Below are 15,867 nucleotides of genomic sequence, written 5' to 3'. Positions count from 1 at the left end.
CATTCTCTCCTCTTCAGGGAAATCAGATCTCAGGGATCTTCCAGAACAGCAGCTCAGCGGGTGCCCTCCCTGCCCTGGGGCCACTGGGCTGTGTCACCAGTCTGGAATGCACTTTCAATTCCCCTGCCCTCTCCTGTCCCTCCCCACAGGAGGCCAGCTCATCATTTCCCCGTGGAGAGGTGGGGTCTGGAACAAGGAATCTAGCGGCTCTCAGGATCTGGGGTGTCCTGGAGGCAAGAATTGAGTGTGAACTTCTTCCAGGCCCAACCCCTCCAAGATTCCTCTCTGCCCTCTAGGGTGAATAAGGGGAGATGGCTATAGTGACTGCCCAGAGATGGGATGCAGATACAGCCACCAGAGACTCAATCTTGGATACATTCTGATGTTCTGATCTTCCGACCGTGCCTCAGATTTTTCTGGTGGCTTCTCTGGAGGAGTCCACTGGAGCCATCAGCTATGTTTCTTTATGGGGGACACTGTTGTCTTTCTGGATTGGAAGCAAGATTTCAGTGTTTCCCAGAGCCTCCTTGGCCTGTCAGTTTTCATAGGTCCTCTGAGGCCCGCTTGGCTGGTCCCTGGTCCCTAGTTCCCTTTTCTTGGGGAGGAGGATATGGTCCAAACCTCTCAAATAGAGTCCACTTGGAAATCTGCTGTGGCCTTTCCCACCACCCCATTTCTGACCCAGCAACTGTCAGCAAGAGAGGTGCCCTGGATAGCCCTGGAGGGTAGCACCTTCTACAAAGTGAACCCCACTTGCCCTTCTTACCTGGTCCTCAGATGCCGAGAGGCTGGCCTTGCCAATGCCAGGCGTCCGTCAGTCTGAATAGGGGAATGCCAATGAGGCCTCCCATCCCTTTCTAGTTGGGTGAGCACCCTGTAGTATAGGGGTGGGAGTGGGGAGGATTAGCTCCAAGATACATTGAGAGCCCCAGGGCTCCACATACTCTGACATAGGGTCCTCAGAATGGACGAATGTCACTGCTCACATGCCTTGTTAGACTTGGGACCCTGGCCCACTTTCTGAGGATTTTCCACTCCCTGTTACTTCAATATCATTGTCGGATCGGACTCTGGATTCAGGCTTGCAAAGCAGGTCCATGCCAACCCCCAGCTCACAGTCAGACATGGACAAAGACATCAGGAGGTATCTGGTCCCATGGTTTGGTGGGTGCACGCCACAGAGGTGCATAGACACCTCAAGGACTCTAAAGTGGGCCGCGAGGACAGGCTTCCTTGAGTCAGGTGTAGGCAGGACCCTGAGTTGTGGTCAGCCCCATGGCCTGTACATGGCTCCCCTTGGTGCCCATCACTGAGTCACACTGCCTCCTAGTCCTCATGTCTTCCTGGGGACTCCCAGGAAGCACAATAGCCTCCCAGGGGAAACCTGGCTGGGCTCCAGTGGGTAGGACTCCACTCATAAACAGTTTTATGGCCCTAGGGAAGGCAGAGCTGGCCAAGATATACTGGGTTGGGCAGAGATGACCCAGGCTCTACTCCTTGGCCCCTACTCCTTTGCTGTGAACTGCTTCTCACTCTAAATTCAACACCCCTGTGCAAAATGAGCCCCACGGGGACATTACAAGGTGTGGTGGGTCTGAAATTTGTCATGCTTGGTGAAAACTGGCACTCACAGAGAGTGAGGAGGAGGAGGGGGGAGGAGGAAGAGGAAGAGGAGGAAGAGGAAGAGGAGAGACACAGACACAGAGAGATAAGGAGAGATGTTAGGGGCACAGACTGAGAAGATAGACTGAAACAAGAGAGGAAAAGAGAGACAGAACAACAGAGAGGAAAGACAGAAAGAGAGAAAAACAGACAGGGAAGGAAGATAGGAAGGTGGATAAAGATGAGACAAAGACTGAGACATTGAGAAACAGAGACAGAGAGGGAGAGAGAAAGAGAGAGACATGGACAGAGAGAGACAGAGAGACAGAAACAGAGAGACAGACAGAAAGACAGAGGGAGAAGGAGAGAGAGGTGAGACAAGAGGAGAGAGAGAGAGAGAGAGAGAGAGAGAGAGAGAGAGAGAGAGAGAGAGATCCTGAAAGGTCACTCCAGCCCTATAGCCCGGTAGGCAGGCTTGCTGAGTGATTGGTAGGTTAAAAGAGTGGGGAATTGACCAAGCAGGGAGTGTCAGCCTTGGATCTTGGATGGCACCAGACACCTTCCTGAGAGGGGTTTTATATTCTTTTGAGGTTAGCACTCTCATGCTGGGCCCCAGGTGACAACTTCAGTGATATAAAGTTCTGTGAGGCTCACCTCTACCTCAGAGGGTGACTCTCTCCTTTCTACCCTTAGCCCAATACAAGATCCTCCACAAGGGGCCTATCTTAGCTTTTTGATGCTGTGATAAATAACATAACCAAAAGCAATTTGCAGAGGAAGGGGTTTATTCTATCCATTGATGAGATTGCAGTCCACCATTGGGGGGAAAACAAGGCAGGAACTCAAGCAGGAACCTGGAGGCAGGAACTGAAGCAGAGGCCATGGAAGAGTGCTGCTTACTGGTTTGCTGTCCATGGCTTGGTCGGTCTGCTTTCTTGTAAACCCGGGTTGGCACTGCCCAAAATCATTAATCAAGAGAATACCCCACAGCCTTGAGTACAAGCCAATATGGGGAAGACATTTTCTCAACTGAGATTCCCTCTCTAGCGAGTGTCAAGTTGACAAATCTAAGTAGCTCAGGGACCATGTCCCAAGGGACTTCCTGAGTTCCCTGGCTCTGAGACCTAGTCCCAAAAGGACTGAAACCTATACATGGGAGCTAGAGGAAGAATGTTCTGGAACCCTCCTACTGTGTATGAACCTGCAGCAGCCACCAGTTTGCCCAACTCCAGGTCCTCAGGCCTAATGGAGGCCCTTTCCACATAACCCATAAGCTCATACTATGAAGTTTGTGTCACGAGATGGTGGGTCAGACATGTGGAAAGTCGCTTCCCTGGAGACAGTAGTCTGATTCGCAAGGGTCCCTGAGCAGGTTGTCCACCTTAACCTGGGACAGGTCTACCTACGGATACCTGGAGAATGAGGTTCCAGGAGAAAGTAGCTCCTTTGGGCTAAGATAGGTCCTCTCTAGGTGGGATATCAGGGCCACACACAGTCCAAGCCATGTGCTAGTAAGAGAGTGGCCTCTCTGTGTCTAAAGACTGTGGGTTCTACAGCTGACATGTGTGGGTGAAGTCAGAGGTACTTGTTACATGATAGCATTTGGTGTCCCATACAATGACGACTTTGAGTCTGGGAGCTTCTTTTGCTGAGTTAACACTCCTTATCCACTACCCCATGCCATGCTAAAACCAGGCCTGAGAGGCAAATATTCCTCCCAACTCATGGATGAGATCATCGGAGCTCCGAGAAGTTAAGCAACTTGCCTTGTGCCAAACAGATAATAAAGACTAGGAGCCAAGCTTGATGCTACACGTCTGTAACCCCAACACCTGGGAGGCTGAAAGAGGAGGACTTCAAGTCTGGACTACACGGTGACACTGCTAAAGAGAGGGAGGGAGGGAGGGAGAAAGGGAGGGGAAGAGGAGCCATGTTGGGGCATAATTGTAATCCCAGTGCTAGAAAGGTGGAGTATCCCTGCAGCTCCATGGCTAGCCAGCCAGCCTAGCCTACTTAGCAAATTCCAGACCAGTGAGAGATCCTGTCTCCAATGAGAGCAATGGGGTTGGGGAGATGGTTTGCTAGGTAAAGGGCTTGATGTGCAAACATGAGAGCCCAAGTTAGTCCCCAGCACCCATGCAAAAAGCTAGGTGTGTATGTACACACACACACACACACACACACATGCAGACACGCACACACACGCACACACATACACACACATGTGCACACACAGGCACATGCATGCACACACAAACACACACAAATGCTTAAATTAGCACAGGGCACGTCAGCCATACCTGGGTGGTACAGGTGTTAGGTCACCACTACGTCCCGTGCCAAGCACTGTGTTTTGACTCTTTCGTTGTTTGGTTGGTTGATCATGTGTGCTGGGCACGGGACCTGGGCCCTCACACATACTAAGCAAGCATTCTACTGGTGGAACTACATTCCCAGCCCTCAAATATCTTACTAAAATGTAAAACACTGACTTGTGGAAGTCAAAAGAATATTGTTTCAGGGAGGTTGATGAAGGGGCTGAGTGCCTGTAGATGACTCCAGTGGAATGACACAGGTCTCTGTTCTGAAGGGACATCTGACAGAGAAAGGCCTTTCCTTAAACTTAGGCTGAGTCTGTGGCCCCAGGCCCCTGATGTACTTGTGGGTCATCAAGGGCCTCAAAACCTTTTCAAGGAAGGTGCTTACAGATATACATATACAATGGACTTTCTTTTTCTCCCAAGTATTGGGATGGAGCGCAGGCCCTTGAATGAGTTAGGCGTATACCAGCTCATCATTTGTAGGGGATTTTTTGGTTTTGTTTTTGAGACAGTGTCTCTCTATGTAGGTAGCTCTGTCTGGCCTAGAATGTACCTTGTAGACCAAGCTGGCCTCAAACTCACAAGATCCACCTGCCTCTGCCTCCTGAGTGCTGGGATTAAAGGCCTTCACCCACCTTACATTTGTTTTTATTTTTAATTTTTAAAGACAGCGTAGCACTGTTTCCCAGACTGGCCTCCTAGTCTACGGGCACAGACTGGACACAGGATCATTACCAACCAACTGGAGCTGGAGACGGTGGAGGCCTCCGGCACCAGCTTCCCAATTTGGTGACATCACAGAAGCAAGTGCAGAAAAAAGCAGTCAGGCTGGGGTCAATGAAGACTTCCTGGCAGGACCAGGGCCAACTGATCTCAGAGGAAGTACAACTAACTGGAAGTTGGGGGGCGGGGAGCAGAAGGGGGGCACTGAATCTAAAGCTAGGACCAGGGTACCCCGGATGTGAAATCACCCAGCCCCAGTCTTGTAGGAGGCTGCTGCTTGTCTCCCCAGACTATAGCCATGGGCCTGACCTCAAAGTGAGTCACCCGCCAGCCCAGCTGATTCAGCGGAACTGGGGGAGTGAGGCCAGGACTGTCCGTAGACTGAAGCGGCCAGCCAAGGTCGGAACTGTCCACTGTCTGGAAGGGCCAGCCAAGGCCATCGGACCAGCAGGGCTGAGCCACACCTGCTGGCACCCAGCCACAAAGGCCTGTCTTCATAGTCAGAAAACCCAGGCCTCAAGGAAATGGTTTTGGCAGGGGAGGCGCCTTATGCCTGAGGACTCGTACAAAGGGCTCGGAACTGTGGAAAAGAATCAAGAGGCGAGTGAATCCACTCACGTGAATGAATCCACTCACGTGAATTCACGGACAGATGAAGTGAGCCGAGGTGAAGGGGAAGAATTTGCCAGACACAGTGATGGGAGGCTCCCCACAGTCTGCCCCACTCTCAGGGCAAGAGAACTGCCCACTACAGCTAGCAAAGGACAGCGCCGTAATGAAATGGAGATGTGTTCTCTAGCCCAGTTCCCACGTGCACCCATGAGAAATTTGACCAGTGGCACCAGCCAATCTCTTCCCTTCTACCAGGCAACAGCACAGTCCTATCCCTCCAATAAAGGAAACCACGGGGTATTAGACATGGGTACAAGGTTGAGGCTGGGCTCTATCTATTTGACTAAGCCTAGGACACCTCTAGCAAACAAAGGAGTCTAGACAACACAAAACCCCACTGGCACTGGCAATGTCAGAATGAAACTTGTTAGCTAGGCATGGTGATGCTGGCCTATAAACTCAAGAAACTGAGGCAGGATTTCATGAGCTGGAAGCCAGCTGGATGGATGGATGGATAGATGATAGATAGATAGATAGATAGATAGATAGATAGATAGATAGATAGATAGATATGGATGGATAGATGGATGGACAAATGGACGGATGGATGATAGATGATAGATAAATGATATAGATAGATAGATAGATAGATAGATAGATAGATAGATAGATAGATAGATAGATAGATAATGATGAATGGATGGATGGATGGATGGATGGATGGATAGTAGACTTTGGTTTGGATAGATAGAGTTACAGAAGTAGAAGGGTAGGGGTGGGGATGAGGAGTTCACATCTAATGTGTGCAGTTTGGGGTAGGAAGATGGAGGGCTGTAGAAGGCTGTAGTGATAGCTGCAATGTGCTGTGCATGCAGGTAGTGACAAAACACTTGCCATTTTAACTCTATTTGTTTGCTTCTGCAGAACAGTATATTGGGCCCACACCAGGCACATGTTATAGCTGTGCTACCACTGAGCCACACCCCAGCCCCTCACTGGGGGACTCTAGGCAGGAGCTCTACCACTGAGCCACACCCCTTGGCCCTCACTGGGGGATTCTAGGCAGGGGCTCTACCACTGAGGCACGCCCCCAGATTCTAGGCAGGGGCTCTACCACTGAGCCACGCCCCCAGCCCCGCCCTGGGGGATTCTAGGCAGGGGCTCTACCACTGAGCCACGCCCCCAGCCCCTCACTGGGGTACTCTAGGCAGGTGCTCTACCACTGAGCCACACCCCAGCCCCTCACTGGGGGATTCTAGGCAGGGGCTCTACCACTGAGCCACACCTCCAGCCCCTCACTGGGGATTCTAGGTAGGGGCTCTACCACTGAGCCACGCCCCAGCCCCTCACTGGGGGATTCTAGGCAGGGGCTCTACCACTGAGCCACGCCCCGAGCCCCTCACTGGGGGATTCTAGGCAGGGGCTCTACCACTGAGCCACACCCCAGCCCCTCACTGTGGTTGTGGGGCAGTTCTAGGCAGGGGCTCATACCCCCATCTCCTCATTGGGGCATTCTAGGCAAGCGTTTTACTACTGAGCCACACTCCCGGCCCCTTGCTGGTGGTGCCTCTGCCACACTACCAATGAGTTACATTCACTGCCTTTTTTTTTTTTTTTAACTTTTTACTTTGAGATTAAGTTATGTAGACTGGACCAGACTCAATGCTAATGGTTTTATTTGTTTTTAGTTGTTGTTTATTGAGACTGGATTTCTCTGTGTAGCCCCTGGCTGTCCTGGAATTCCCTCTGTAGACCAGGGTGGCCTCGAACTCAGGGATTTCCCAAGTGCTGGGATTAAAGGTATGCACCACCATGCCTGGCTTAGCTTTAGTGGTTTTTAAAGTAAGTGTGTGTGTGTGTGTGTGTGCGCGCGCGCATGTGTGCCACGACATATATGTGTAGGTCAGAGGTCAAAAGTTACATTTACCTGCCTCCTGGTTTGGAACAAGGTCTCTTGTATCTCCTGGGTATGCCAAGCTAGCTTGTCTGAGCACTTCCAGAGATTCCCCTGTCTACCCCTCCCACCTTGCAGTAGGAGCCCTGGGATTATACAGTTGATATTTTGTCTTGCTTTACATCTGGAGATTTGAACTCAGGTCCTCACATTTGCACAAAAAAGCATTTGACCTGCTCAGCCAACTCTTCCCAGCTCAGTGTTAATCACTTGGAACAGATTCTCCCCCAGAACAGATTCGTATCTACAGGGACCTACAAAAGATTTAGACTGAGACTCCCAGGTTGGGAAAGGGTTCTTCATTGCACATTTAATAGTTCATGCAGCACTTGGTGACATAAATAGGGGATGGGGGAACAGGGCCACAGAATCCACAGATAGTCCACAGTGCAGGCAAGACACACATGGCCAGGGCCACACAGCAGGGAGCTGATGGTCAGCTGGAAGGGTCACCTAGACGTGCACAGCGGGGCAGATAAAGGTTGATCACACTGTCTCATGACATGCTGGTCATCCAGAGGACACTGAGCAGTTGTGGACACTGGCTGGCTCATATCACACTCCACTGTTGATGGTTTAGGGATGTGGGGTCAAGCCTGGGTTCAATATATTATCCCCTCTTGTAAGGGAGCAGAGAGGTTTGGGAGTCAGGGGACAGGGACTCAGGCATTACACAGAGGGTCTGGGAAGGCTCAAACCTACAGCCTTAACCAGCAAGTTGGAGTTCCTTGCTGTCCCTTTGGGTCTCCAATAGGCAGGTTGACATAGCTCCTGGGCTCCAGGAGATGAGAAGTCAGCCCAGACTCACTCACCACGTTTGGAAAGCCCCACCATCAGCCATACTTCCTGCCCAATCTGGGCATCCAGCCAGTAAGGGGTCACAGGCTTGGCCAACTGTCCTGACATGAGGTCAGGGGTGCCTGGCCTACCCAGAAACAGACTTTCCAAGAGCTTTGAGAGTAAATGAGTGGGCTCAGCTACCACCTCCTGACTTTCTGGGGCCATAGCTTACTATTACACCTGGGCCTAGACCTCGGAGAAGCTTACAAGGACCAGGGACAGTGTTCTGACTAACTCCCAGCTCTGGGGGAAAGCTACAAGGGTAGCCACAGCTCCACTCTTGAGACCTGGCAGGAGACAGGGCCAGTTCAAGTACGGGGATCAGACAAGAATTCCCAGAAGACTTGGAAAGGGGATAGGGTGGCCCCAAGATAAGGCTACAGGGCCACTGTGGGAGCCAGCTGTTGCTTCCCTGGTCTGGGGATGCAGTTGCCACTTGCCCTTTGTTTTTAAAAAGCACAAGATGGTTATTTACTCCAAAATTGAGTCCAGAGAAAGGAGAGGCTCCGTGCTAGGCACCAGCCCCACCCAGCCACTAACCAGCAGCTCCCAGGCCCCTGGCATAGGGAATGGGTCACAGGGCCACGTGGGGAGGCCCCCAAGGGTGCAGGTGGAATACAAGCTCAGACAGTTAGGGAGATGAAGCTGTTGTAACGCTGGATGTTTCTCTTCAGGATCTCAGAGCAGGGGCCCAGGACACGCTCAAAACGAGGCCGGTCCAACTTCACACACTTGAGGGGACCCCGTGCCACCACAGTGGCTGCACGGGGCCGGTTCAGCAGCAGGGCAATCTCTCCTGGAAGGGTGAAAGGAGAAAGTCAAGGTGCTGTGTTCACGATATGGAAGAGCCTTCCTTCCAGTGGGATGCCAGGGGAACCTGTATTTTCTCCTTCTTCTCTTCCTTCCTTCGTTGAAACAGAGTGCCATATCTCCGAGGCTGGCCTAGAACTCACTAACTCACTATGGAGCTGAAGATGGCTTCCTCATGTTGGGGATTGCAAATGTACTGCCACGCCTGGTATGTGGGGTGTTGGGGATTGAACCCATGAATTCTTAACCCTGATCTTGAATTAAAATGAAGTGTGTGTGTGTGTGTGTGTGTGTGTGTTTTCCTAGGAACTGAACACAACCTCATGCATGTTAGGTAAGCACGCTGTCACTGAGCTACAGCCTGAGCCTTTTAAAAAATTTAATTAATTAATTTTGAGACAGGATCACAATAAGTTGCCCAGGACAGGCTTTGAAGATGCCATCTTCCTGTAGGACGGCAAGCCCTACACAAGTAAATGCAAGATCCAGCATAAACTCTTTCCTAGCATAAGAATGTCCTGTGAAACACTTGTGTAGAGCACTTGTTGAGCATGCAATGTCACCCTGGGTCCCCTTCCCAGCCCTGCATAAACCAGGAGTGGTAAAGCACACCTGTGAACCCAGCATTCAGAAGGCAGAGGCAGGAAGATGGTATTCAGGGTCATCCTTAGCTATACAGAGAGTCTGCAGCCAGTCTGGGCTACATGAGACTCTGTTTTAGCATCCCACTTCACCCCCAAAATACATGTTAATTATCTGAAATTAAAGTTTAGATAGCATTGTCCTGTGATCAGCCCCACATGCTACAGACACCGTGATGTGGTTCAGGCTTCCCCATGACCTAGTTCCAGCTGTAAGAACATTCTGGATGTTTTCAGGACCCTCTTTCTTGTCCCAGGGCTCTGCTTTCTCCCCGAGATCAGCAAGTAGGCGCCAGGACTATTAATCCTGTGGTCTCAGGCCAATCCCAGACCTCAGTTTGAGGTGACTCCAGCTGAGGCCTCTGTCACAGCTGCATGTGGCTTACCCTAACCCCCAGATCCCACCCTGGGGGCGTCTAAGGAAGCCCCATGCAGCTCCTGACCCGGGGCCCCAAATGAGATGCCACAGCTCGAGTGGTAAGACCCCCAACTTACCAAAGTAGTCAGAGGGTCCAAGGCGCCCCACTTCCACATACTCCTCGTTGGGGGATCGTCGCTGGAGGACTGAAGCAGTGCCCTGTGGGGGGAAGGACAGGCAAGAGTCGGCCGGGTGTGTGGGGTCAGCTGTTAGAAGGACGGTTGTAGGCTGATTGTTGGGGTACATCATACTTTGGAGAATCACTTGCTTAGGTGGGCATGTGGGAGAGTCACTTGTTAGAGAGTCACTTGGAGCCACTGCTGGTGTGTTTCTTCTCCCATGTAGCCACAACTGCCTCCATCCTGAACTATGCTGGCTTCTCCTTCCTCTTTTTGGGTCCACCAGGCCCTCTGGGAGGCGAACCCCCATGAGATCTGAGCTCTGAGTTGTTGTGGTTGGCTAACACACCCTCCCGGACACCTAGAACCCTTTTACTGACACAATTGAAGCTCCCCCACAAAATAGGGACCCACCCAGGCCTCCCCCAGAGGCCCTGCTGGTAACAGTGGGGATGGCCCCAAGGTGTCTGTACTTTGTCACCATGCTGAGAGCTGACCTTGGACTGCAGCTTAAGGACAATGAGCTTTCTTAGCCACGTTGAAGGGGGGGCTCTAGGGAGGCAGGGAGGAGCATGGTCTCAGGGTCACACACCTGCTGAGCTATGCAGCCCCTCCTTACTCCCAGGAGGGCAGCAGGTCTGCAGACGAAGCTGGCTCAATGATTAACAGAGCAGCTGCAGCAGGCCACTGGCCTCTGGAAACATTAAAGACCAGGCCAGGGTACCCTGAGGCGTCTGGGCAACCAAATGCCTCCCCGTGCTCACCCAGCAGCTACCTGAGATGGGTAGCTCTGCGGCTGTATCATGGTTCCTTTTAGGTAAGTCCTTCCTGAGTCAGAGTCCCCCACATGTCGCCGTCGTGGGTCAGGAAGGTAAGAGCGGCTTTTAGCATTTCCAGTAATTCCCAACGAGGGAAGCAGAGCTTAGCCAGGTATGGTGAACCTAGCGTTCCGGAATTTAGGAAGCTGAAGCAGGGGGATTGCTGTGAGTCTGAGGCCACCCTGGGCTACACAGTGAGACCTTGGCCAAAAAATCTTGCTCGTCAAACAAAAACAAGGCCAAAGCAAAACGACAAAGCCAACAACAAAATCTCACAAGAAGAAGATGAAGAAGAGGAAAGAGAAGGAGGAGGAGGAAGAGGAAGAGGAGGAGGAAGAGGGGGAAGAGGAAGAGGAAGAGGAAGAGAAAGGGGAGGAGGAGGAGAAGGAGGAGGAGAGGGCGGAAGAGGAAGAGGAGGAGGAGAAGGAGGAGGACAAAGAGGAGAAGGAGGAAGAAGAGGAGAAGGAGAAAGAGGGAGAGGAGGAAGAGGAGGAGGAAGAGGAAGAGGAGGAGGAGGAGGAAGAGGAGGGGGAGGAAGAGGAGAAGGAGGAGGAGAAGGGAGGAAGAAGAAGAGGAGGAGGAAGATGAGGGAGGAGGAGGAGAGGGAGAAAGAGGAAGAGGAAGAGAAAGGGGAGGAAGAGGAGAAGGAGGAGGAGAGGGAAGAAGAGGAAGAGGAGGAAGAGAAGGAGGAAGAAGAGGTGAAGGAGAGAGAGGGAGAGGAGGAAGAGGAGGAGGAGAAGGAGGAGGAGAAGAAACAGGAAAAAGAGGCCTCTGAGTTGGCTCTGTGGATAAAGTTGCTTGCAAGTCTAATGAGAGTTCTATCTCCAGGACTCACATGGTAGAAGAATCTTTTTACCACATCCATGTCAAGTGGCTCACAACTGCTGGAAAATTCAGCTTCTGAGGAATCCAGTGCCTTCTTTTGGACCCTATGGACATCCACACATATGTAGCAGATATGCTTGCCTGCGCATGCACATACACACACACACACACACACACACACACACACACACACACACACACACACACACACCCCACATATTGAAAAAAGGAAGGAAGAGAGAAGAGAGGAAGAGAGAGGCAGAGACAGTGACACGCAGAGAGAGATGAAGGGGTAGGAAGGAATTCTGACCAAATCTGTAATCGCAGCATTCAGGAAACAGGTGCAAGGATAGGAAATTAATTCATAGTCATCCTCAGCTCCCCAGTGCACTCAAGGCCAGCCTGGGCTACATGAAACCCCCTTTCAAACACAACACACACAGTGGATTTGACACTGAGCATCGAAGTGTGTAAGACCCAACTCCAAAGAGCCAGCATTTAGCTTTGAGCTCTCACAGATTGTGACCAGCCAAGTCCCTGAGGCAGCCAGCTGCCTGGGGGCTTCTGCATCTTATTTAACACCCATGAAGACTGGAGACCCAGGGATATCGAGGTTCCTGCAACCTGGTCCTCAGGGCCTCCGTGTGAGTGTTGCTAAGTCTCCAGGGCCACCAACCATATCTTGGTGCCCACCCCACAAGTCCACTCTCTAGGCTTAGACAGCATTGCATGGGCAAGGTGGGCTTCATCATCCAGGCTCACTCAAACCCCGTCTTGCTGGAGTCTGTGTGGCCAGGCTGTGCCTGGCTTAATGAAGGACTCCTGGGTCAGCCGCTGGTGCCCACAGTGCCTGGAGTCCCCAGGCACCCTCAGCAGCCCCTACAGCTGGATCCACACCCTGGCTCCCGGGCCTCTGCGTGTTTATGAATTTGGCTGATGGATGGGGTTGGGCATGTAAACATGAGACCACTCCAGGGCTGCCAGTGTGCACGGGGAGCTCGGGCATGGAGCTCATGGGCAGGGAGCTCATGCTGATCCTCACCAGGGGCCCCAACCGAGAAGATTAGCCCCACCTGTCAGGACAGCTCACAGTGGTGAGCTCCTGAGCCCATGCAGAGAGGGACTCTGACTTTTCTGTTAGGGCTGGGGGACAGGTGGGGCTCCCCGTCTTTAAAGTCACAGCTGGAGGTGGTGTTAGGGAAAGTTTAGTCTGCGCTTGCCACACAGGCATGAGAATCTGACCCTCATCACTCACATAAAGTTAGACTTGGTGAACCAAACTTATAACCTCAGTGGTTTTTAACCATGCAGTGTTTCTATACATTCACTGCCCACTTCCACAAATAATGATAAGAGGTCCGTGTTTCTAAGAGCAATTCATTACTCCGACATGAGTTGGAGCAAGGGCTCGGTCGCTAAGAGCACTTGCTGCTCCATCAGAGGACTTGAGTTTAGTACCTAGCACCCATGTCAGCCCTGGCAGACAGATAAAGGCAGAGTCAAGTGATCTCTAGACCTGACTGGCCAGCCAGCCAAGCCCTAGTTGCCTGTCCCTAGGCCAGTGAGAAGCACCGGCCTTAAAAACAAGGTGGACGTCCTCCACACTCAGTTTTATCCACGTGCACACACACTCCTCCCACACTCGCACCCACCTACACACACACACACACACACACACACACACACACGTACAAGTGAACATAAACCCAGGGTGGGGGACTCTGGCCCAGGGAGCCTGGTATTCTAGAATAAACCAGTCAACCCAGCATTCAGTTCTCTCTTTCTACCATGTGGATCCTGGAGATCAAATTTAGGTCATCATGCTTGGTGGCAAATTGCCTTAGCTCACTGAGTATCTTCTCTTGGTCAGACAGAGGCAGGAGGATCTCAAATTCAAAGCCAGCCAGAGCTATATAACAACATGGCAACAGACACACACACACACACACACACACACACACACACACACACACACACACCCCAAAGACAAAAATATTAGAAAGCCAACACAATGTTGCTACATGCTAACAAACCATCAGCCTATTCACAGACCTAGAAAATATTTGGGGATCTTAGCGATCCCAGCTTGTTCCCTAGGACCTCAACAACACGCCCAGTCCTCTACCAGGCTGGCACAAAAGCTGTCGTGGCTCTGGGAGTCACCACATGCCATTTCTACACCACTGCCAAGTAAATAAAGGGAACCCATGTCAACCTTGGTTTCATCGTATGTGAGCCTGGGATGGCCACAGAAACTCCCAAGAAAGATGCCCACGGGGATGAAATGTACTTGAGGCCTCTACATGATAAAGACTGGGAAAACAGAATCAGCCACAGTGTGCCCTGTGTCTCTCTAGTGTTGGGAGTCCTGCAAGGAATGTCCAAGCATGGTTGTGCCCTCAAAGGATCATCATACAACAGACGCTAGGAGACAGAGCAGAGAGTCAAACTGTAGGAGCAGACACGGGGACCATAAAGGGACATAGTCAGCGTGGCTTAGACACAAAGTGACCATGAGGTTGAGCTCTGGAGGATAAAGGGGGCCAACCAGAAATGTGGAAGCCTCCATCGTAGGGACGAGAATCTGGCAAGATGCTGGGATGGGAACAGGGAGGAGGTGAGAGTGGCGGTGGGAGAGCAGGGCATCATCAGGGGACTCCGTGCTTTCCACACAGAGCATAGGCATCCTGGCATCCTTGCCGAAGAAGGGGTTGGCCTGAAACCTGTGCCGTGGGTTCCTGGGTTGCTGTGGGGCTCTTTGTTACAGCAGCTCCTTTGTTGCCCTGACCAATACACTGTCTGGAGCATAACTGTCACCATCCCCACCCTAAAGCCCCATGTCTATGAAGGCAGTAAGAAGTGTGCTCGCTCTACACGTTCCCAGGTACTCTGGAGACAGGCCATTGTCTCCTGTCATTGAAAGCTCCTAGGGGGAACAAAACCACTCCCAACTCAAGATCCAGCCTGTGTCCCTAGAAGCTATGGAGATGGCCAGACACGTCTAGAGCTCAGGCCTGGGAAACACCCATGCCAAATTGCTGGCTCATAGTCTCCAAGTTCCTCATGGGAGATCTCAGCAGACAGCCCAGAGGTGGTGCAGTGAACTGTCACTTCTGGGTGCCTATGACAGGGTCTAGTGACAGACACTAAATTTCCTTTAAACTACTGTGACTTTAAAAAAAAATTTTTTTTTCCTACAACACTAAAAGGGAAGTGTGAGTTTCCTAAGAAGGAAGCCAGTGGGGGCCGTGTGGTATCCACTCCTGCAAGGCCATGTCCCGGGCTTCCTCTTTCCATGTCTCGCAGTCCCGTTTGTGGTGACCAGAGGTTGGACTGAGTGCCCTCCTCAGCTGCTCTCCACTTGATTTTTTGAGTCAGGGTCTCTCATTGAACCTGGAACTCACCAGTTCAGCTAGACTGACTGGCCAGCAGGCACCGGGGACCTCCTGTCTCCACCCCCTCAGTTTGAGATGATAGACACATTGCCACCATTCAACTTTTAGGAGGGTCCTGGGGATCAAACTCAGGCCTTCTTGTTTATAAAACAAGCCCCTCATCAACTAAGCCATGTCCCTAACACTTCCCCAGACATTGTTAAGATTCAAAACATGGTAGCTCGTAAGAGAGAAGCTCGGCTCTCAGAGGTGCAGTTGAGGGAAACCAGACCCTTTTTAGGAGCCAGTTCCTGGGAATAGACCATGAAGGGACAGTCTCGCCTAGCTGGTTCTCGTGGCTGCTCATAGTTTACAACCTTGGCCCTTAAACCCCACTGTTTCACAACCCCCAGCTCTCCAGCATGAACTGAGCAGTGACTGGGACCCTCACCTCTGCTGGAGAGGTCCTTAAGCATCCAGTGTAAACCAAGTCATGGGCCCCGAGGACCCCATCAGGGATACCAGTAAGTAGGTTAGGAGGACAGCCAGCCAGGTCTAGTCACAAAGTGACCATGGAGCGAGGGCCACCAAGCATCAGTGCATAAACTCTTCCAGAGAGTGAGCAACAGGCCAGGGTGGGAACAGGGAGACAATGAGGGTGAAGGAGGAATAGCATGGAGAACAGGGCAAGCTCAGGGTCAGCACTTGCATTAATCTTGAGAGGCACAAAGAAAGGTTCCCTCTAAGACCCCTGTCTGGTACCATACCAGGCTGTGCATGGGAACCCAAGTTCCTCCATGTCCAAAACCA

At 51.7% G+C, this 15,867-nt stretch overlaps 1 protein-coding gene across 2 annotated transcripts in view; it reads right to left on the bottom strand.

Moving 5' to 3' along the window:
- Positions 1-7,496: 7,496 nt before the first annotated feature.
- The window catches only part of Prkar1b (protein kinase cAMP-dependent type I regulatory subunit beta), a 117,711-nt gene continuing 109,340 nt past the window's right edge, over positions 7,497-15,867 (bottom strand). For both annotated transcript variants that reach the window (XM_032886484.1, XM_032886483.1), the window contains exons 10-11: positions 9,999-10,080; positions 7,497-8,848 (exon numbers count right to left, since the gene is read on the bottom strand). In XM_032886484.1, the coding sequence (XP_032742375.1) occupies positions 8,676-8,848; positions 9,999-10,080 (255 nt within the window). In that variant the 3' untranslated portion in view covers positions 7,497-8,675. The remainder of the gene's footprint in view (positions 8,849-9,998; positions 10,081-15,867) is intronic.

The sequence above is a fragment of the Rattus rattus genome, chromosome 16 (genome assembly GCF_011064425.1).
Source record: "Rattus rattus isolate New Zealand chromosome 16, Rrattus_CSIRO_v1, whole genome shotgun sequence".
Lineage (NCBI taxonomy): Eukaryota > Metazoa > Chordata > Mammalia > Rodentia > Muridae > Rattus > Rattus rattus.
This window is presented reverse-complemented; position numbering and strand designations above follow the sequence as displayed.